At 36.8% G+C, this 22,793-nt stretch overlaps 2 protein-coding genes across 2 annotated transcripts; one reads left to right on the top strand and one right to left on the bottom strand.

The window, feature by feature from the left end:
* The first annotated feature begins 182 nt into the window (after window positions 1-182).
* LOC135785854 (calcium-binding protein 39-like) lies at window positions 183-15,742 on the top strand. Its single transcript, XM_065295435.2, has 9 exons — window positions 183-478; window positions 4,645-4,776; window positions 8,890-9,054; window positions 9,138-9,256; window positions 9,394-9,562; window positions 9,651-9,710; window positions 9,796-9,861; window positions 9,955-10,098; window positions 13,789-15,742. Exons 2-9 carry the CDS (start codon window positions 4,675-4,677, stop codon window positions 13,966-13,968), a joined length of 1,005 nt encoding a protein of 334 aa, XP_065151507.1. The 5' UTR covers window positions 183-478; window positions 4,645-4,674; the 3' UTR covers window positions 13,969-15,742.
* On the bottom strand, window positions 14,150-22,347 carry LOC135785853 (cytidine and dCMP deaminase domain-containing protein 1-like). The gene is made up of 9 exons (XM_065295434.2): window positions 22,138-22,347; window positions 21,631-21,731; window positions 21,376-21,553; window positions 20,617-21,198; window positions 19,527-19,576; window positions 19,263-19,432; window positions 18,519-18,708; window positions 18,044-18,101; window positions 14,150-16,668 (listed from the first exon to the last, which is right to left on the bottom strand). The coding sequence occupies exons 1-9, from the start codon at window positions 22,256-22,258 to the stop codon at window positions 16,604-16,606; spliced, it is 1,515 nt and encodes a 504-aa protein (XP_065151506.1). The 5' UTR covers window positions 22,259-22,347; the 3' UTR covers window positions 14,150-16,603.
* Window positions 22,348-22,793: the final 446 nt, after the last annotated feature.

The raw sequence follows: 22,793 nt of genomic DNA on the forward strand, positions 1-22,793 counted from the left end.
CGGCGTATGGTATCAATATGTCGCGAGAGCGAATCAAACGACGGGCTTTCGCATCACTCTCGCGATATTTGATGTCATATGCCGCCAGGTTTGCGCAGAGTCGCATGAAGTCTCCACAAATCCACATCCGGGTAACGCGAAGCCTCGCCTCAGCGAGGGATGAAGCGCCAATACGCTCGCTGCGGCGTGGGGCATCTGACCTGAGATCAGTCTCCGCATTTTAACCGTCTCAGACAAACGCGAGACCTACCCGGATTATTTCACACTGTCCAACGGGGAACTGCGAGAAAGTCTACATTTACGAACCATCATGTCTTTTGCAGATAAACGCGTTTGAGTCAGTCACCGTTTAATTCGTTCGTGCGCACATTCCGCTGACGTTTTGCCCAGCACGCGCACACTCGCGCCCGCACTGCTGGCGTGATCAGAAAGGCTGCTCGCGAACACACAGCAGAAGACAAAATTACATTGCAACATAGTAAGTATTCAACATTTTCTTAACATTTTAGTCGTGGGATACTCGACATCGACACGATATGAGTCTCGTTGATGTTAATAAAAAACAACAATTTGACGTAAATCCCAGCGTGACGCTCACATACTCTGTGTGTGTCTTTTATTTTGGTGTCGCAAGAGAATAAGCTGTACGCCCATTTCTCTGCCTGTCGGGTTTGGTATTGGTAACAAGGTTGACAAATAGAGAGTTAAATGTCCGGACGAAGCCCGATTGTGTAAGATCTGAGTCTTTGTTACATTGTTTGGCTGTGACGCTGTGGTCGCTTATTACATTGTAACCGCTCGCACAGTGTCACGCTGCTGGTGTTTATGAATTGAGTGAACAGGCCTCAGATCAGATCACACTGCTGCAAGGCCTATTAGGTTTTTGTTTTGATAAACTAGCATGTGGCATAGTTTAGCAAAGTTGGTAGTTTTTTTTCAGCAAATTGTGATTTTTTTTTTTTGCACTTGCTCTGGAGCTTCCCTGCTGACATGTTTTGTAAGAGCAATAAACATATAACATAATAAACAAAAAACATTTGTATAATTTGTATTAAAAATAATTTTAATGTAAAGCTGTGTTGCCTCACACATTAAAAAATTGTAAGCCATGAAGACCTTAACTACATTTACTTACTATTTAACCCTGTTACCAAAGCTATTGTAAAATCAATACAAATGTTTTTCTATTTAATTTATGGTCCCAGACTATAAACTATAGCAACCCTGTTATGTACGTATATTTTATTTGTTTACATTTTTCATCAGTTGAGTTAATTTATTTGATACATTCATTTTTTCTATTAATTTATGTATTTTTTTTATACATTTTGTGTATTATTGGAAAACAACATCACTGGATTTAAATGTCCAGCAATTTGGTAACACAGTATAAAATAGTTAAATTAAACCGCTTATAAAATATTTATTAAACCTTCTGAGGTTGCCAATCAACAATTTCTGAAGGCTGAGTATCTCCTCGTGCCTATTTATAGCACATTTGTGAAAGTGACATAATAAATGTCATTTTAGTTACCAGTAAGAAATGTTTGCGTTGCGTAGTAATCATAATAAGAAATGCATTGTTAAATGTGCATACATGTAACTCTGGTTCCTCAAGTTCTCTCTCTCTCGCTCTCTCTCTCTCTCTCTCTCTCTCTCTCTCTCTCTCTCTCTCTCTCTCTCTCTCTCTCTCTCTCTCTCGAGTTAGTTTCACTGTTGTATGAATTGTTTATGTATGTCCAGTGCTTCCCTTTCATCATCACTATTATATTATCTTCTGCTTTGATGTAGTATTTCAGGAATTATAAACGGGTGGAGTTTTCTATTTTGTAAGACTATTTGAAATTCCTAACCCTGGAATACACGTAGACCGGAATACCTAGGGGATGGGATGATAAATGCAGATAAACACTGATAATACCTGTCCGATAACGATTCTAAATCGCACCGCTGATATTATGGACAGCTTTTTCATGTACTTCAGTCCTTATCAATCTGAAATCACTGTTAGTTTGAGTCGTTTATAACATGCATTTGAAAAAGCAACACTCGTCAAACAATCATTTTACATATTCTTTATTATCATGAAAATACCTGAAAGGTTTTGAAGAAGAACAACAATATAAATGCTTAAAGTCCCTTCGATAGTTAAAGCTGTAGTGTGTAATTCCTGCACAATTGGTATCACCAGATGCATTTGCAAAAATAAGGATTTTTTTAAAGGTTTCCCGAACACTCCCCCATCTTTCACAAATGATACCACACTAAACTCGTGTCAATAGTTGAGACACTGTCACTGTGTTGGAATGCTTGAACATACAGGGGAATGTTTTCATAGTGGTGCACTGTGTACACTTTTGGGCGAAATCATGTTACAAATAGCTTACTTATAGGAGAATGCTTTATTATTCAAAATGGTGTTGTGCTGGTGGAATCTGTTGCATAAGTTATGACTTCATGCTGTCATCTTTGCTGTGACGTGGCATTGGTGATGTCATCAGTGTCTCTCACCAATAATACAAGGGCAACATGATGGACACACACGCGCGCACGCACACACACACACACACACACACCCCTTTGTTGGGTTCTTAGTTCACAGGATTACCTGAGTCACAAGGTAAACTTTGTCCTCTTTTAAAACTAGTGAATAGTTTCCTCATTAACAGTTGTGGGTGGTTTAGGTTGCTGTTAAAAAGTGCCTTAATATTTCACTCTAATTCTAGTAGGAACCCTTTCAAAATTGATTGTTTTTACGATAAATGTGTTAAATGAATTGAGATTTATTATTTAATTTAATCACTGTGTTGGATTAAGTTTACAGCACAAAGGGGCGATTTCATGGACAGGCTTTAGATCAATCCAGCCTTAGGGCTGGGACGATTAATTGCGATTCTTACTAGTAATGCCTCTCTGATATCAATTCTAAATCGCAAAGGTGATATTATCTACATCCCTTTTACTTTCTTTATTACGGCTCTTTGATCAATAGGAAGTCCTAATCAATCTGAAATCACTGTTAGATTAAGTCGTTTATAACATGCATTTGAAAAAGCAAACATAATCATTATACATATTGTTTATAATCATGAAAATACCAGAAAAGGTTTGCTTAAAGGCACTTCCAGGAGATGCGTGTGAAAATTGTACTTCTGTGGCGCATGTTGAGTTTCTGCTCGAGAGCGCCCTCTGGTTTTGGGATGTAGCGGCATATCACTGTAATTCATCGAGAAGCATAGCAAGCAGAATAACACGATTTAGCGTCCCAGCTAGGCCTGTGGCGATAATGATTATATCGGCTTATTGCAGGATGTGGCCATGACCATGAGGGTTTTTTATTATTTTTTTTTTAGAGCGAGCGCGAGACTATATATTGCCATCGTGTTTGCCTGGGGCGGTATGATAAACTTAAGCGGAAATTTCGCGGTGTTGCGGTATTGCCATTGCAACACTAAAATTTGTTATTTTAAGTTTAAATGTATTAATATGAATAATATTAAATGTAAACATCAAATCAATTACAAGACTTAATTATTTAACTTAATTTTGTCAAAACACAGCTTATATCTTGAAAACGGTATTACATAAAATTGTAGTGGTTTTGAAACCTTGAATCTTTAAAACCTCGGTGTACCTTGAAACCGGTAACCGGCCCATGCCTAGTTTACGTTTGTGTTTGTTTGTGATTGTCATTTTGTGATTGCCTCTGTCATTTCTGTTTACTGTCTGTCTGTCTCAGTTAAGTGGCATGCGCAACTCAGGGTCCACATGTGCGTGGCAATACAAATAAAAAGTCATCTGAAACATAACATCTAGTGTTTAGATCTAAAGGGTAGCTATTATAAATGTGATATGCGCGTGATGGCGCATACTCACAGGTGCGATCAGAGTAACACTCGACTAAAGCAATAAATCCTGTAAAGCAATTTATTCATAACAATGACTATTAGCTGTTTAAAATTGAAATGCATATTTTATGATATTTATTTATGTTTTAAGTATGTATAATATATATTTTTTCTTACATTCGATTTCATATTAACATTCATAATTTTCATCGTAATATTCTTTTAAATCTAAGTTGTGTTCTTTGAAAGGATGTACTTGCATTATTTTGCTATTGTCAAAACACAATGTTTCCATTATTTCTGGGTTAATTAACCAACTTATGAAAAGTAGATAACGTGCCCTGCTAGGCCTTAGTTATATTTGGACATTTAAAGGGGGGGTCAACGGTATTTCATGCATTCTGACTTATGAACACAGTTTAAGAGTTGCTTCCTCATGCTAAACATAGGCAAAGTGTCAAATAAGCAGTTGGATGTGTTACAGAGTATTTTTGTGCCGAATGCACTTCACCAGGGTTCGTACAAGTTTCGGAAAATTTTTTTTTTAAATATAGGAACTGCTGATCAGCTTTTGTTATGGACGCTTTAAGTAGTTTTTACAAGCAAACCTTACAAAACAATACTGGTGCGTGTCTTGAGACAAAACGATGGCCCTGACTCTCAATATTTACTCTTAATAACCACATTTTATATTTCAGCATGATACTGTACATCAAAAGGTTGTTAAGATTATAAGAAACATAAAATGAACACCACTAACCCAAGTATTTTTTTGTTCTACCTTCTCTAACTCCAGGTTCTGAGGTGAGAATCTACAACCGCCATCATGCCATTATTTGGTAAATCTCACAAGAATCCCACAGAAATTGTGAAAACCTTGAAGGACAATCTGTCCATTCTGGTCAAGCAGGATAAGAAGACAGAAAAGGTTAGAAAATTCAAGTCATTTTTATTTTGCATTGTTCGAAGGGTGCATTATGTAACTTTTAGAAGGATCTCTTGACAGAAATGCAATATAATATACATAACTATATTATCAGTGGTGTATAAAACCCTTAAATAATGAACTATATATTGATTTTATTACCTTAGAATGAACCGTTTATATCTACATACACCACGGGTCTCCTTACATGGAAATCGTTATTTCGTGCCGCCATATTTCTATAGTAGGACAAGCTTTTCTATAGGGTGCGTTTGGTCACTACGTTGTCTCAGACAATGACAAATTTGTCCTGTGCTGGCTACCGTAGCATGTCTCTGCGTTTTGAAAGAGAGGGATGAGTTGTGCAATTCACAGTCTCACCACTAGATGCCACAAAAATCTACACAGTGGACCTTTAAAGCAGCATAACAGGAAATCATAAGATGTTATAACCTTAATGTCTAAAATATTTTTGTATATAAAAAATTACAAATGCTGTCTGTTAAAAGTACATTTTTATTTTGTGTTTGTTGCATAATAGCATTCTTAAAATATGTATTACTTTAACATATATAGTGCTTTTAAATACAGTAAGTCTTACTTACACAAACTTTACAAATGTAATTAATAAGTATGGGATAATGTACAGACAACCTATTGTTTTTGCAGAATAAATCCTGACACGGTGATCAGGACCTCAACGATTTGATTTATTTTATTGCCTCATTTGTAAGAAATGCAAACCTTCAACACAGAAAAAGTTTCCTAGCAGCTTTAAGCCAAGAGGTGAAGTTCAAACAAAGATATAAGAATCTGTAAATATAATATCACCTGTGTCATTTAATATACATATTTATATTTATTTGCAAGTTTTAAACACTCAAGATGACTTGCAGGTCCTGTATGAGGCTGGGCTAGTAGTTTTAACGGGTGGTTGGGAATAACAAACCACAATGTTGCCACTGACCAATGAGAATTAAGTATTTCAGATCCCCATGTAATAATAGGTGATAAAAATCCTTTTCTTCCTAATGTAAAAGCCGAATGTATTTACCTGTTAAGGTCCTGATTAACTTTCAAGCATTGACTAATTTGACGAATTTAGTAAGTCAGTTCACAGGATTGACACAGTGGTGTACACTTTATAGTACAAAATAGCACTGATTCTTAAACTGGAGGCCCTAAGATGGTCCCAGTTTAATGACATTTTATAAAATACATTAATTTATCATCAATTCTGTATAATTAAACCCTTATAAAAATAAGGCTACTAACCAACAGCACTACATTGTATAATTTAATATTTTTGTTTAATTTATATTTTAAGCTTTGGAATATTTTACTTCATAAATTTTCTTTGGGGGGCCATGAAGGGATGCACCATACACAAAGGGGGCCGCACGCTGAAAATTTTGAGAACCACTGCAATATAGGTTAACCACCATTAATGAATGGCAATATATTTTTCCATAGTTTTTCTATCAAAGATTGTTAATTGGATGCTTTCCTTGTTTAACATCTTTATGATCCCAGCAAAACATTTTCTGCATTCATTTTACTCAAAGTTCATTGAAGTGTTTTATTTGATCTAATATGATGATATATTTAGTAGTATTGTTGACCAGGGCTTCCTCTCTTCAAAATATCAATCTTGATTTCCACTTAATCTGGGATTTTCCATAGCTTTTTTCCATTATGTGTTTCTTATTTTGGTTTTTGCATCTTGCATTTGCTTCTTCGGAGCGTCGTGGGCCGGCCCAGGCAAATATTTTGAAGCTAATAATGGATGCGTGCAGTAGATGAGCTTGTAGGTTTGAGGAACAATGCTTGCAGACAAAATTGAGCGAAAAAACATTTAAAGGGATAGTTCACCAAAAAATGAATATTTTGTCATCGTTTACTCATCCTCATGTTGTTTTCAACCTGTATGAGTTTCTTCTTTATTCTGTTGAACACATAAGTAGATATTTTGATATATTTTGGTAAGCACACACTGACATGTACACAGTGACTTCTTCCATAGGAAAAAACAAATACTGTGGATGTCAGCGGGTACCGTCAACTGTGTGCTTACCATCATTTGGTAAGCAAAGAAACTCATACAGTTTACATTGTATACAGTGCCGCTTGTTTATATTGTTACTGCTGAAACTGTCTTTACCATATATTTACTTTGAAATGATGATTAAATGAGAGTCATTCATCATCAAGTACATAACAATAGTATTAGGAGTCTTTTCTTTAGAAAGCCACTGGTTTCTAGAAGTGCTTTATGTTTGTACTGTGAGTAGAAAGATCTCAGAGAGGTGGGAATATCACTCTGCTGGACGACCTCTCGCTCATTTTCACCTGCCTGCTAAGGCCCTTTTCAGCAGCCCCATGCTAAAGTCAAAGCGTTTGAAGTGTTGGGAACCTGCTGTTGTTATTCTGAGAGCCTGGGGCTTCATCAGCCGGAGGAAATCTATATGCACCTCCCATACAGTCAAGTCAAACGGTTTTTAAACAGCTAAAGGATAAAACCAGACATGATTGTCTGCGGCCTCTGTATGCATAGATTTGAGAGTGTGCGTACCCATAAATGTACATATTTGATGTAGAAAAGTGCTTGGGGTCACGTAGTGTTGGGTGATATGCCCCATTGTGAGATCATCCTATCGTCAGTCTGTAAGATCGCAGATACATGATAGTATCGGGGAGCAGGGCAATAGTTTACTCATTTATTTTTGTTCATTTTCCTCCCAGCACCTGAACTTGTAATACGCGGCTCTGACATTTCTTTGCACTAGAGAGGTTGTAAGGGGTGCAAAGGGTTAAAACAAGCAAGTTTGTTTAGAGCACCTGGACTTAATGACAGCGATCTTACAGGCTGACGATAGGACAATCTCAAAATGTGGCATATGGCCCCAACACTATCGCTGGTTTTAAGCCACCGCGCACCTAACAACCTCTCTAGTGCACGTATTACAAGTTCAGGTGCGAAGAAGAGTCGGAGTCATGCACATTACAAGTTCGCGTGCATGAAGTCCATGCTGCATTCGTTCAAGTCCAAGAGGCTGTTTACACTTGGCATTAACATGCGTTTTCGTCGATTGGATCACAAGTGGACGACGTTAATGCCAGGTGTAAACGGTGTTCAAAACGTTTTGAACGCGTCCACTTTCGACCACTTTCAACCACATCCAGAGGTAGTCGAAACCACTTTCGATCGGATCGCTTTGGAGCTGTGGAACGCAATATGGTTGAATGTGTTCGAACAGCCACACGCCACCGCCTTCTCTCCACCCATTTATCTAATCTGAGGTATTAAACACAAGTTTTACGTGTTTTTTTTACTTCTTGCGTGAACATACGGTGAACAGCGCTATTTTTAGCCTTTCATTGATAAAACTACTGCGGGTGTTCTCCGTAGTTTCGTTTTGAAAGCGTGAAAGTTGCGCGATCCTATTTCATCAATTGCGTTGAAAATTCAGAGAAAGCTCCAACATATAAACGTACAAAACACTGTGCAGCATGTTTACTCGCTAAACAAGCAGAGGGCACCGACATAATATAAGTTTGCGTCCATATAAACTCATAATTACTCCCGCTCGCGTTTGAATGACAGCAGAGAGACTCGCCCACCGTCTCAACAGACCACCCCCTCACAGTATTCAGGACAGAAGCGGTCGAAAGTGGACAAAAGAGACGGATTTAAATACCAGGTGTGAACGTAATGTGTCTCTCTCGTCCACTTGTGATCCGATCGATGAAAACACATCTTAATACCAAGTGTAATCAGCCCCCAAGAAAGAGTACAAGATGTGTACATTACAAGTCCAGGTGCATGCGAGAAGGAATCTGCGCACATTACAAGCTTTCTCATGCAAAGTGAAGCCTACAAACCTTCTCATGCGAGGAATAGTATGCAATGCGCATGTTAATGTGAAACTATGATGATGATGATAATAAGACTTTCGGCAATATGTCTAACGATCGTCGATACACAATACTGTTGTCTATCGGCTCAAGCCTAGCGCCACGTCAGGGTCCAAGCAGAGGTATTTTGCTGCAGGTTTTTCTAAATATAAGCTATACTATTTTCTAGTTGGTTACATTTTGTCGGTTTGACTTTGTCAGGCTTCAGAAGAGGTGTCCAAATGTCTGGTGGCAATGAAAGAGATCCTGTATGGCACCAACGATAAGGAGCCACACACAGAAACCGTTGCCCAGTTGGCCCAGGAGTTGTACAACAGCGGACTGCTCATCTCACTGGTGGAAAACCTACAAGTCATCGACTTTGAGGTGAATCAAAACGTCACTTTTATTATGTAACCTAAATAAATGTGTAAGTGGGATACAAACTATCGCTCCGTATGTGTGTGCAGGGTAAAAAGGATGTGTGTCAGATCTTCAACAACATCCTGCGCCGGCAGATCGGGACACGCAGCCCAACGGTGGAATATTTCTGCTCTCATCAGGAAGTTCTGTTCATCTTGCTGAAAGGGTGAGAGACCGCCCCACCAATCAGTTCATTGGCATTTCCTTAATTTGCATAAATAAACAGCACCATAAATCTTAACAGTCTGTTGTTATGCAATGTTTACATAAGTGCAAGACATTTCTTCTTTGGTGCCACGGCAGGTATGAGACGCCTCAGGTGGCTTTGAATTGTGGGATTATGCTGCGCGAGTGCATCCGGCACGAGCCTCTCGCCAAAATCGTCCTTCACTCCGAACAGTTCAAAGATTTCTTCAGCTACGTGGAGATGTCCACGTTTGACATCGCCTCTGATGCGTTCGCCACCTTTAAGGTTAGACATACGTTGGGGTTTGTAGGGATTGCTGTTGAAAGAATAAATGTTTTTTTTTTTTTACATTTTGTGTATTTATCTTTTACAGGATCTGCTCACAAGACACAAGGTTCTGGTGGCAGAATTTTTAGAACAGAACTACGATGCGGTAAACCATTTTTTATTGTTTATCCGTAGAAATCCGTGATTAATTACTGTGAAATGAATTTGTTGAATTTTCCCTGATCTTCCAGGTTTTTGATAACTATGAGAAACTGCTTCATTCTGAGAACTACGTGACCAAGAGACAGTCATTGAAGGTGCGTTTTTAACAAGCTCTGGAAGGAAATGAATTATCACCACCTCGATCTCGGTTTGACATTCATAATTGCGTTTGTGTGTTGTTTTGACAGCTGCTGGGCGAACTGCTTCTGGACAGACACAACTTCACAGTCATGACGCGGTACATCAGTAAACCAGAGAACCTGAAGCTCATGATGAACCTCCTGAGAGATAAAAGTCCAAACATTCAGTTTGAGGCTTTTCATGTTTTTAAGGTAACCCATCATCTCTAAAAACTTACTAGGAAAAGGCCAATAAGTACATTTCTCTTTTTGCCAACTTGCACAATTTGGGTGTGCATCTATTCTTGATGTATTTCAGGATATGTAGCATGTAACACATAAAAGTAAACCCTTTCCCCGCCATTGAAGAGTTAACTTATCAATTAAGAGAAAACGCATCCATGCCAATGACGAGATTTTCCGGCAATCCGTATTTCCACTATTATCCACCAGGTGGTGCTCTTACACAACTTATGAGTAAGCAAGCCCTTAGGGCAGGGGTTCTCAAAGTTTACATTCAAAGGTCCAAATCTGAATTCTCATAATTTTCATAGGTCCGGAAAAACTTTATGTAAATCATTTGTTTATATAACAAATCAACACAAATAGTTTGGGAAAAAAATAAGTGTATTTTGCATTTAAAGTAAAAAAAAATTTAACATAAACACAAGAAATATGCCAAAAGTAACCAGGTGCAAAATACAGAGCAACCTAATTAGAGAAATGGCACAGTTTGTTCTCCATCAGATGCATAAACCACGGCAAAAAAGTGTGGTTGGTAGGCAGAGACACTGACCAAAATTAGGGGTGCGCCTATAAATTGGCTTATGATTCTTGCTATGCTTCTCAATGAATTACTGTGAAATGCCGCTACATCCAAAAGCCAGGGGGCGCTCTCGGGCAGAAACTTAATATGCGCTGCAGACGAAGAACTAGACACACGCAGCTCCAGGAAATGTCTTAAGGATATATTTATATTGCTGTTCTTCAAACCTTTTCAGGTATTTTCATGATAATAAAGAATATGTATAAAGATTATGTTTGACTAGTGTTGCTTTTTCAAATGCATGTTTTAAACAACTCAAACCAACAGTGATTTCAGATTGATAAGGACTTACTGATCAAAAGCCGTAGTACATGAAGTAGCTGTGCATAATATCTGGGTGTGATGGCTACAGCGTCACACAGAAAAAATTTAAATAATTCGTTTTATTTTCGGACCAGGAATACTCTTAAATCTAAAAAGAAAAAAAAACTAAACGAATAGTTTACAAGTTTAATGTGCATCTGTAAAGTAGCAAATGCACACATTTAATCAATCACATAGAAATTAATGCACTTGTAATATGAAGTGGACGCGGGTCCGGATCAAGTTCCCGTCAGGTCCGGATCCGGACCGGAGTCCGGACTTTGAGAAACCCTGCCTTAGGGCAAACAGTAAGAACATCGCTCTGTATCTGATCTCTATCAAAATTTCTTCACAAAAATGCAATTATCTCAGCTTTTTGATTACCTATACATATTTGAGAGGTGATAAAAGAGAACAGATATATGTTTGCCGTAACCAGCTATGACGTCACCAAGATCCGAACCACTTTCAATCTTTAATATCCTCTCTGAATTATTAATAATTAGTTTAAACACTTCGTTTATAATTCACTTTAGACAATTATTTAGTGTCTGTGTTGTACTTTGAGATCACTGCAATTTGAGAGAGAGTTGTGATAAGGGCATAGGTACAGGCTTTGGATCTATCTATACTTTATATTGGCAGAAACTGTTTGCACCTCAGTATTTCTGTACATTAACAGGATGCAATAATAACAAAGTGTAAATTATATTAATTAAAATTATTACCCTAACCATACCCAATAAATACTTTCATTTTTAATAAACACTCTTTGTGCACATCCACTTTTTTTTTTAAATTTTCTTAATTTTGATTGAAAATAAATGCCTTTTTGGTGTGATGTGATAAAAAAAGAAGAAGAGCAAGACTGACAAAAGGCAGATTCTAACCATGGAGATTGCGTCAAAAGCCAGATCAACGAGCCTTTACGCGCTTCTGCCTGCGCCACTGAAGCTGTTGAATTCTGGGTGTTTTTTTTGGGACGCTATTTGCACTTAGTGTATAGACACTTCACAAGAATGTATTTAGTACACACTGTTAATGCTAATTTCAACATTTGATAATATATTTTAATTTCTGAAGGTATTTCTGATAACAATAATTCAAAATAATGCATTAACTTTAACGTATATTAACTTACTGTAAGCTTTAAGTTAACGTATATTTAAAGCTGCAATCTGCAACTTTTCTTGGTTCAAAGTAACCAAAAAAGCAAAAATAAGGAGCATGTACATTAGGGTGATCCTTATAATGGGTACATTTTTTTTATGTTCAACTCTCACCCCCTAAATGTGTTAGGACGGCCATTCCCAAACTGTGGTCCGTGAGGGTACTGCAGGTGGTCCGTATAAAGGCAAAATAAAATAAATATATTTTTTTAAGAAAAATTTATTTTTTAAGAATCTGTTGTACTGATGTGATGACCAGTTATAGTTTTAGTGCTAGTAAGCCTATTTAGGGGTGCAGATAAATTCAAGACTTTGTGTAGACATATTTTATTATGAGTATTATAATTCTTGATTACAAATAGTGGTCCACACACACAAAAAGTTTGAGAACCCCTGTGTTAGGATATGCACTGCAAAAAAGGATTTTTAAGAAAAAAAAGTCTTAGTATTTTTGTCTTTTCAGAAAAAAATATCTAAAAATTCTTAAATTAAGATGCTTTTTCTTGATGAGCAAAACGACACAAGAAAATAAGTCTAGTTTTTAGACCAAAAATATCAAATTTAAGCGATTTTGTGCATAAAACAAGCAAATAAATCTGCCAATGGGGTAAACAAATGTTTCTTGATTTTTTTCTTGAATTTGGTGTTTAAGAAAAATGTTCACCATTTTTTTTGCTTACCCCATTGGCAGATTTTTTTTGCTTTTTTTATGCACAAAATCACTTAAATTTAATATTTTTGGTCTAAAAACTAGACTAGACTAGACTAGGATTTTCTTGGGTTGTTTTGCTCATCAAGAAAAAGCATCTTAATTTAAGAATTTTTTTTAGATTTTTACTAAAAACAAGACAAAAAACTTTTGCAGTGTGCTCAAAGCCTTTGAATATTTTCGAAATCACATATTTTTTGTTCCAGTTATTTCAGTCTCTTCTTATCCCAGTAACCATGCAGTTTGTGTTGCTTCAGCCATTGTCTCATTGTATATTGTCTATAGTGCTTCATTCACATTGAAGCTTTCTTGCTATGAAAGACGTATCACAACTAAAACAGTTTATATTATTAAAAAATTATACATGCTAGCACAAAGTATCACATAATATGCGATTGTGTTAAAGTTCAAAGGTCTTGAGCAACCTCTAAATATTAATATTGATTTTTTTTTTTATTCAAACATATTGGTGGGGTGAGAGCATGAACTTTTAAAAGTTGAAAAATAAGGACCACCCTAATGTACATAAAAACTTAGTTTTTAAAATCATCTCCTTAACTTTTTAAAACGATGACTTTATAATAATGATTAACCAGTTGAGCTTTTTTGGTCAATTGACGTGAAGATGTGTGCATAGAGTAACCTGCAATTTCCTGTTCTGAATAGAGATGGCAGAAGAGCCGTAAAAGTTACGAAATGCAACTTTAATGAATGAATGGTATTGTGAGGTGTTGCCATAATGTTTAACAGTTCAGGAGTTCATGTACTACATCATACAGGACTCTATTCTAAAGCGTAACTCCCGAGCATTTTATAGTGTTTGTAAATGACTTGTAAAAAGCTTATAAAAAGTTGTCGAAACATTCAAGCTTATTTTGCTTCTCGTGTTTTCTCAGGTGTTCGTGGCCAACCCGAATAAAACGCAGCCCATCGTAGACATTCTTTTGAAGAACCAGACGAAACTCATCGACTTCCTTAGCAACTTTCAGAAGGATCGCACAGACGACGAGCAGTTTAACGACGAGAAGACGTACCTCGTCAAACAAATACGAGACCTAAAGAAGCCAGCCTCCTAAACTTTAGCTATTGCAGTATTAGGAAAAAACGACAAAAACACACAAAAAAATTAACAATAATAATTCTATTTAAAATCTTGGAAATTTTCTTTTCTTAGTTGTGAGGCTTACAAAAGATGGTTCCCGATCGTCATTGATGTTCTCTGTTCATATTTCCTTCTTCTAGATTTTCTTTCATATGTTTGTTTGTTTTTTAACGCAAACGTTTGTGCCAGAATAGGATGTTTTAAAAGTAGGAATCAGCCAGTTTCTATTACACGGCCTCTTGACAGCAAGACACGTTGCGGAGTAGGAAGTAAAGAAAACTTTCATTTCATTCTGGAGGCTTTTCTCGACCCCAGACACTCCACGTTCTCTGTTGTATCTACTTCGCCACAACGCAGGTTTCGTTACGCTGACGGAAGACGGATATTGCTGGAAGAGGGGGAATTCCCAAACTATTCCCAAATTATTTATGAGCTGTTGAGGACTTTAAACTGCACTAACATTCGTACTTGCATTCCTTTTGTCAATGCTTTTTTTTTTTTTTTTTTAGGAATCGATAGGTTTCATTTCTCTGTGCTGTAATGAAAACACTACACATCTGATTGCTTCCTTGTTATTATCCCAGACAGCAAACGACTACGGGCTGGGTCCTGCCAACTTCGGCGCGCATCCGGCCCGGAGTCGTTTGCTGTCTGGGAATCCTATTCTATTGTTTGTTTTGTGTTAAAGAAGAATTCATTTATCAGTATTTTTATTATTGTTTATCAAAGCTCAAACAGGAGGAACATGTTTGTGCTTTAAAAAAAAAGTTAGACTTTACATACTTTTTGAGTCGCCATGATTAGCATCATTTAGTTTAATCTTTTCAAGATGGTTGCCATTTTAGAAGAGACTAAACTTCTTTAGGTTAACCAGATGTATATTCCAACTCATTGATTCCATTAGGCTGTAAAACATATCAATACTATAGTACTATGGTGGTATTACCGTAGTGCTCTGGTGTTTTACTTTTTACTATTAGCATTTTGTCCTATAACCCATAATTCAACTGTACGTGATGATTTTGACAGAAATAGATTGTGGCGTAGCTGAAACACGAAATGAAATAAGGGCGCATATGTACAAAACAGGTGCCTTTTGTTCTTGAGTTATTATTTTACTCTTGCTCATTTTTATTTGAGTACATTTCGGAAGGGGGAGCTTAATTTCTTTGTATTATTTCTAATATGTTCTTATTGAGCATATTTAGCTTGATTAAGCAATGAACCTCTTTAACTCGCTATATTTGAGTTATGCTGTTGAAGAAAATTCATTAAATCGCATTGTTTCTCTTTGATTGATTGATTGATTTAGTTTTTTAAAAGCATCTTTTAATTTTATGGGATGAGATCTCTGTATTCATGGCTTCAAGTTTGTTTTGGTTTTACAATTTGTTTGATGAATTCCACATGGAATATTCTGGGACGGAAATAGGGAATCAAACTTTGTAAAAAGGTTCTCACGGTTGTTATTCGCGGCCCAAAATACCCCACATCATATCTTTCATAAACAGCTTGGTATTGCTGTGTAAGGCAAATTTGTTTGTATTGCAAAGAAAATGTTTTCACATTTGAAATGTACACATCTCAGCCAAACTTGCTGATATTTGTAAGCAGGTATAATATAAGTCAACCGAAGACGTTTATTCATTTTAGCATAAAATTTTTATTTTACATATTACACATACAGTTGCAGTTTTCCTCTAAATGCTAATAGTACCATGTCATCAATAAAGAGAAACTGAAGCATTGGTATTGTGTCTTTTGTAAATAAAAAAAATAGCAATTTTGCAATACATTATTTCTAATTTCTAACATTTTAAAACCGCTAGAACGCAACTTTTAAAGAGAGAGTTCACCCAAAAATGAAAATTCTGTCATCATTTACTCTCATATTGTTACAAACCTGCATACATTTCTTTTATTCACAAAGGAAGATATTTCTTGGAATGTTTATAACCAAACCAATCAAAGGCCCCATTGACTCCCATAGTAGGACAAAAATTATACTATGGCAGTCAATGGGGCCTCTGATTGGTTTTGTTAGAATTATTTCTCAAAATATCTTCTTTTGTGTTCATCAGAACAAAGAAATTTATGCAGGGGTGTAACAACATGAGAGCAAGTAAATGATGACAAAATTTTTATTTTTGGGTGAACTATCCATCAACAATAAAAATAACAGCACAGACACAAAAGCGCATTTTTGAGGAACCTAACATTTTTACACATTTTTTGGGATAATATTTTATGTGATTCTTTACAAACTAAAACATTTTGTCCCTGTGCAATTTAAAATTAAACTAAAATGTCACTTTTCAATAACTTAATTTAAAGCGATGGTCCTGTTTAAAACCATTTCGCTTGCCCCCTTTACCTTTATAAACCAAAAACAGTTTGCATAATGTGGCATGATGTATTGTAGCATACAACATATTCCTGTAGCTCAACTTGAGCAAGCAACACCCAGGGATGCATTAAAAGAAAAGATTTGGGAATAAAATGTAATGAAACTGTGGCCTGTCCATGTGTGGCCTGATGGTGATGTGTTTCTCGCATTTGTAGTTTTTCGCTGTCAAACAGGCAGGAAAGCAGTTTTGTAAATATATAGATTATGATCGCAGTCTTTTGTTGCACTGAAATTCAATGTCTTCATCTCTTCGTTTCAAGAAGCCATCTGTAATTCAAGCAACCATAAATTAAACCACAGCCATTAAACATTACAAAGGTGGACAGACACAACACAAACCTTTGTTTATATAGAATAAACTGGTTTAAATAAACTGAATATACCAACATTAGATAAGTAGTTGTCATAGTTAGTTTAGCCCATCCAGTTTAGTGAGATGTTTTGGTGATAGTGAGCATCACTGTTGCCAGATCTTGCTGAGAATGTGCCTTGGGTTCGTTCGCTCTTTTTTTCTCAGCAAGGTCTGGCAACCCTGATGCCCAACTAAGCAACCCCAATTTGTATAATTTTTATGGACGAATTGTTTAATTATAGCGTAAACGCATAAAAGAAAACATACATTAAAGGGACACTCCACTTTGGCAGATATGGCTGGGAACTATACTCTCATTCTGGTGTAATAATGAAGGACTTTGCTGATGTAACATGGCTGCAGGAAGCGCAATGATATCACGCAATGCCTGAAAATAGCCCCCTGCTATTGAAAGTTACTAAGGGGACTATTTTCAGGCGCTGCGTAATATCATTGCACCTCCTGCAGCCATGTTACGGCAGCAAAGTCCTTGATTATTACGCCAGAATGAGAGTATAGTTCCTAGCCATAGCTGCCTAGAAAATCACAAATTTTAATTTTTAGTCAGTCTTAGTACACGATGTAACTACAGAAGAGTCAAGTTTTAAATAGGAAAAATATTAAAACTCTTTGGTTATTTTTTAGTGCGATGCTAATGGTCTAATCAGATTCAATGGATTATGCTAAGCTATGCTAAAAGTGCTAGCGCCAGACCCGGAGATCAGCTGAATGGATTACAAAAACGGTAAAAATCAAATGTTTAACTCTAGGGGAGCTGGAAAATGAGCCTATTTTCAAAAAAGTGTAGTGTCCCTTTAAGTAAGTATATACTCTATTTTGTTGAAAATTAAATAATTACTTCAATAAATATTAACAATGTTTCAAACACAACTATGCTGGCCATCTAAATCAATACATAAAAATGTTTCGTTCAGAACACGTGAACCAGCTGCAACGGACAAAGGAGATCAGTGAGTACATAACAGCTACTGTAGTTGCAACACGCATTTGGAAAGGCGAGGGGCTACAAAGCACTATTTGTTTGAATGCAAAATTCAATTTCACCACTAGATGGGGGTAAATCCTACTTATTGTCCCTTTAATTGTGTTATAAGGACCAATCATTCAGCTGTATTCTGAAACTTGACAGCCGAAAATAAGAGCACATTTATGACCAACAGAAAAACAGTTAAATGCAGATTAATATAAGCAGGACGTGGCAACACTGGGGAGTGCATTATTTATAATTATTGACAGCGTCTGCATAGTAATAACAAAGAAGTCTCTTACTTGACTGTGATGGAGCCGTTTGCTCTGTAGTTTGGTTATCACAACATTTCTGTTGCCACTGAGGAAAAAAATTTGATAAATGTACATTATTGTTACATGAGACAATATAACACTGTACTTAAAACAAAAAAAAATGCTTAAAGGGATAGTTCACCAAAAAATGAAAATTCTGTCATCATTTACTCGCTCTCATGTTGTTACAAACCTGTATACATTTCTTTGTTCTGATGAACACGGAGGAGGATATTTTGAGAAATGTTCGTAATCAAACAGTTCGTGGGCCCCATTCACTTCCATAGTATTATTTTTTCCGAACGGTTCCTCAAAATATCTTCCTTTGTGTTCATCAGAACAAAGAAATGTATACAGGTTTGTAACAACATGAGAGCGAGTAAATGATGAATTTTCATTTTGGGGTGAACTATCCCTTTAATAAAAAGTTTTCTGTCTATATGAAGTGATGTCCCACACTTACAACAAACTTCTGAACCCCTGCGAGTTTGTTAAACCTGAGGTAGGAGATATCATGCTTCACTTTGCCACTGTCTAGATCAGTGGTGTAGATTTGTTTTATTCCAGCGCAGCCAATCAAAGGAACACATTCGTCACATGGACATTTAGTTACAAACATCATGGTGTTGTCCTCATCTTTAATCTCTGCGCTCCTGCAGTACAGAGAAAGAATGGAAAACCTGAGATTGCTCTTTTTTACAATTTTCTATCACGTCACTCATAATTTTGTGGGCACAACCATTTTTTAACAGTGCTGAATTTTATTTAAAAGGAAAACAACACCGTTTTAAATATTTTACTATGTTCTTCCCTCAACTTAGATGGAAAAATCGCCATGTTTATTTTGCGCCACCATACTTACTCGTGTAACTCCTCATGTAACAGTCTTTAAATAGGGAAAACATGGAAGTGTTCGGTGACTTCTAAATTCATCCCTGTTTGGATCCTAAGGAATAAATGGGGCTAGGCTAAATGGTAACACATTCACGACGCGCTGTACAAAGATTAAGTGCACGCATTGAAAAAAGATAGGTATGTATGAATTCATCTAAGTTGAGGTAAGAACATAGTAAAATATTGAAAAACTGTGGTGTTTTCCTTTAAAGGCTCTAGGTGCAGAAACAACTCAGCTCTATGCAGAATCTCCAGTAACACTCTTGGGTATTTGGCAACGTCTGTGATAGCTCTGTGATCTCAGGATTCTCACCTGAATGTGAGCGCATTCTGTTCTGCATGCAGGATGTATCTGTACTTTGTGTTCTGTCTCTCCTCCTGCCTATGATCCATGCGCGGGTAGTCTGCGTACCCCGAGCCTACCGGGTAGGCGTTGTAGCCACAGCTAACTAAGTAGAAACGACCCGTGCCATCACATTTTGACTGCCAAAAGTACAGAAAAAGAAATACAGATATACAGGGTTTTATTTCTCTAATGCATAAAGTCAGAATGCAGTTTTTGTTTAATATGATTTACCTGTTTCCCCTCGGCCCAAATTACCGCGCCAACACCCACTTTGGGATCCTCTGAAACAGCATAGAAATTTCTGGGGTTAACCTTGGGTATAGTCTGTTTTTGTTTTCAAACGCACAGCCTAAAGTGCGATTTATAGTGCGTAGTAGGCTATGTGTAGACCTTACGCATGACTATAACTTGCAATATACACACGCTTAAAGGGACACTCCACTTTTTTTGAAAATATGCTCATTTTAAACATTTGATTTTTACCGTTGTGGAATCCATTCAGCCGATCTCCGGGTCTGGCGTTACCACTTTTAGCATAATCCATTGAATCTGATTAGACCATTAGCATCACGCTCAAAAATAACAAAAAAAATAATTATTCGTTTTTTTTCCTATTTAAAACTTGACTCTTCTGTAGTTGCATCGTGTACTAAGACAAACAGAAAATTAAAAGTTGGGATTTTCTAGGCAGATATGGCGAGGAACTATACTCTCATTCTGGCGTAATAATCAAAGTCTTTGCTGCCGTATCATGGCTGAAGCAGGCGCAATGATATTACGCAGTGCCCGAAAATAGTACCCTGCTATTGAAAGTTACCAAGGGGACTATTTTCATGCGCTGCGTAATATCATTGCATTGCTTTGCCTTTTAGTTTGACTATGTTTATTGTATCTGTCCCTATACAAATAAACTTAAATAAATATAAATATTGATATCCACATGATAAAGGTGTCTTCGCTAAAGACAAAAATGTTAAAATATTACATTTTTTATTAACTGTATTATGAGAAAAAAAACATTGATGTGACTAAACACTTGAGGTGCACACCTTGTGTATGATATAGAAACATTTGTCAAAAGTGGTTACACAAAAAAGTATAGAACGAAGTGAACTGTTGTTTGTGTGTTCCCAACTTATTTTGCATGAAATTTCACTATGTCAGGCCATTTTCCCAAGAACTGGTAAACACTAATTGTGAAAAATTAATTCTGTTTTGGCGATATTATTGGATTCTTGTTTTATATATGCTAAACATTAAAATATATATAAATACAGTGAGCAGGCATATGTCTACAACGAATCGACACTGTACGCATTACCTGTTCTGCAGGCCAGTAATCGGGCTTGTATGATACAATGTCGTGCAACATCCTGAGGCAACGCTGGAAAGCCCGACGCTGGGAGATCTCTCGTAAAGAACCCATATTCACTCTGTAGAACCGGAACGCCGGCGGCCACCGAGGCTAAAATCTTAATCAGATCCTTCATGTGTTGCCTCAGGTTATGGAAATTTTGCTCCACTACAAAGTTTTCAAGTCCCATCTTGTTCAGAACGTACTTGTGCTGTTCCTCATCATTTATAAAGAACCTTTTCAACAAATCATCCAAGTTGTTCCACCGTTCCCTCCTGAAGATATCAGGAACGTCTAGAGCCGGATTATCAGCTGCAATCTTTCCAAGGAAGTCACACTTCTGAGAAGTTTCGTCGACGAATTGCAGCATGTTACAGCCTAGAGATTGCAGGAGGACGCAGATGTGCGGTCTGCTGTTGGACTTCAGTCTCTCTGCAGCTGTGGCGTCCAAGATGGCCTCTTGGTGGGCGAAATCCGCAGTATCGCGCCCACCTGACAGCAAGCTGATCTCAGTATCACTGGGCCAATAGGAGATCCTGTTCACGCCAACTGAGTCATGATAAATATAGCAACAAAAAACAACACTATATGATAAGCATTTGAAATTTTATTCTGTAAAGCTAAAGAAAATATGGGCACTTTGTTATACACAGTGAGGCTTATTTTAGGTGACTTAAATTGAAAAGACTTTAACTTCCTAGAATCATGATTCAACTACAATCCTACCGTTGATAAGCATCTTGAGGCAGGTTGAACAGGGTTTTCTGGAAAAGTAAAGATCGCATCCTTTAAGTCTGGGGCCGTGTTTGATGACAGCCACCTGGCCTGCATGCAACTCCACACCGGAGCAATGAAGATCCAGAACTCTGCACTCCTTGACCACCACGAGGCCACTGTCTGCAGTCTGGATACAAAAAATAATAAATCATATTAGATGTGAAGATATAAACTGATAAAACTAATATAAACAGATAGACCTACGGCATCATTTTTTCTGCACCCTTCTTCTCTTTTGGGGAAAAGTTCCATCCATAGACTTAACAACGTGAAGAGGTTGTCCTTGGACAATCTAGGAAATTGATCTGAAACAATAAATATTATGTAAACCCACTGACAATGCCCACGTTATATGTGTATTAACTTTTAATGTAGGAAGACCATTTAGAAATAAAATTGTTTAAATGTCCTACATTCAGTTTTAATGTTAGTCACGTAAGCTTGCTCTTACAATGAATTTAATCGTATAGTTTTTGACATAACACTAAACTTAATTAATATAGTAAATAAGAACCCATAATATTATAAGAATAAAACTGGTCCTAGGCTTCATGCGGCGCTGCGCAGCCAATTTGTCATCAAAGTACCGCGAGAACAATTCGAAACCTCAGCTCATCGTAACGCTCTCGCGGTACTTTGATGTTAAACACCGATCGCTCTACGCAGCGCTGAATGCTGTCATCAGATCAGGCTGTCACGGGCTCATCTAACCTTGTACTTTGGCCTCCGTCTGTACGCCAACGTCCTTCACATATCGCAACTCCTCGCCGTTTGGGACACATTTGTTTTCCTCGAAATCCGGGCGAGACCGCCGACTATGAGATGCTGCCATTCACTAACACTGAGCTGTCATCTGTCTAGGAACGGCTAGGAACAACGACTCTTTCGTCTTTACGTTGTCCTGTTCCTATTTGCGCTGACGTCATATGTGGGCGGAGTAACCTTTCTTAAAGGCGCCGCAGGCTTATTACTGACAAATAGAAAGAACGTTGGCATATATCAAAGTCATCTTTTAGTTTCGTTTTTTTATATTAGAAACAGAGAAATATTACCCACTATTTACTATTATATTTTTTTTATATTTTAAATATTAAGTATTACAAAGACATTAATGTGTTGTGTAAAGTCCTCTAACTATAAAATTATCTTAATCTTTATTTTTTTTTAATAAAATTTACAATTGCATAACCAAGAAACATTACAGAATGCTTCACATATCGTAAATTTTCATATAACATCTACTATAATGTCTAATATAATTTCTATGTGTACTTTAAAACTGTATTTGAAGGCGAGTTTTCATTTGCCTTATATAATATTTTATAACAAATTCAACATAAGTTGATTCTAAAAATTATTCTAAATAA

The sequence above is a fragment of the Paramisgurnus dabryanus genome, chromosome 4 (assembly GCF_030506205.2).
Source record: "Paramisgurnus dabryanus chromosome 4, PD_genome_1.1, whole genome shotgun sequence".
In the NCBI taxonomy this organism is placed as follows: Eukaryota; Metazoa; Chordata; class Actinopteri; order Cypriniformes; family Cobitidae; genus Paramisgurnus; species Paramisgurnus dabryanus.

Bases quoted from the DNA above. Each gene is read 5' to 3' on its own strand.
- LOC135785854 (XM_065295435.2), top strand. From the start codon at position 4,675: ATGCCATTATTTGGTAAATCTCACAAGAATCCCACAGAAATTGTGAAA. The intron at 9,055-9,137 runs GTGAATCAAAAC...ATGTGTGTGCAG, and splicing joins TACAAGTCATCGACTTTGAG to GGTAAAAAGGATGTGTGTCA. The intron at 10,099-13,788 runs GTAACCCATCAT...GTGTTTTCTCAG, and splicing joins AGGCTTTTCATGTTTTTAAG to GTGTTCGTGGCCAACCCGAA.
- LOC135785853 (XM_065295434.2), bottom strand. From the start codon at position 22,258: ATGGCAGCATCTCATAGTCGGCGGTCTCGCCCGGATTTCGAGGAAAAC. The intron at 21,199-21,375 runs GTAGGATTGTAG...ATCATGACTCAG, and splicing joins CCTCAAGATGCTTATCAACG to TTGGCGTGAACAGGATCTCC. The intron at 18,709-19,262 runs GTGAGAATCCTG...TCTGTACTGCAG, and splicing joins CAGAATGCGCTCACATTCAG to GAGCGCAGAGATTAAAGATG.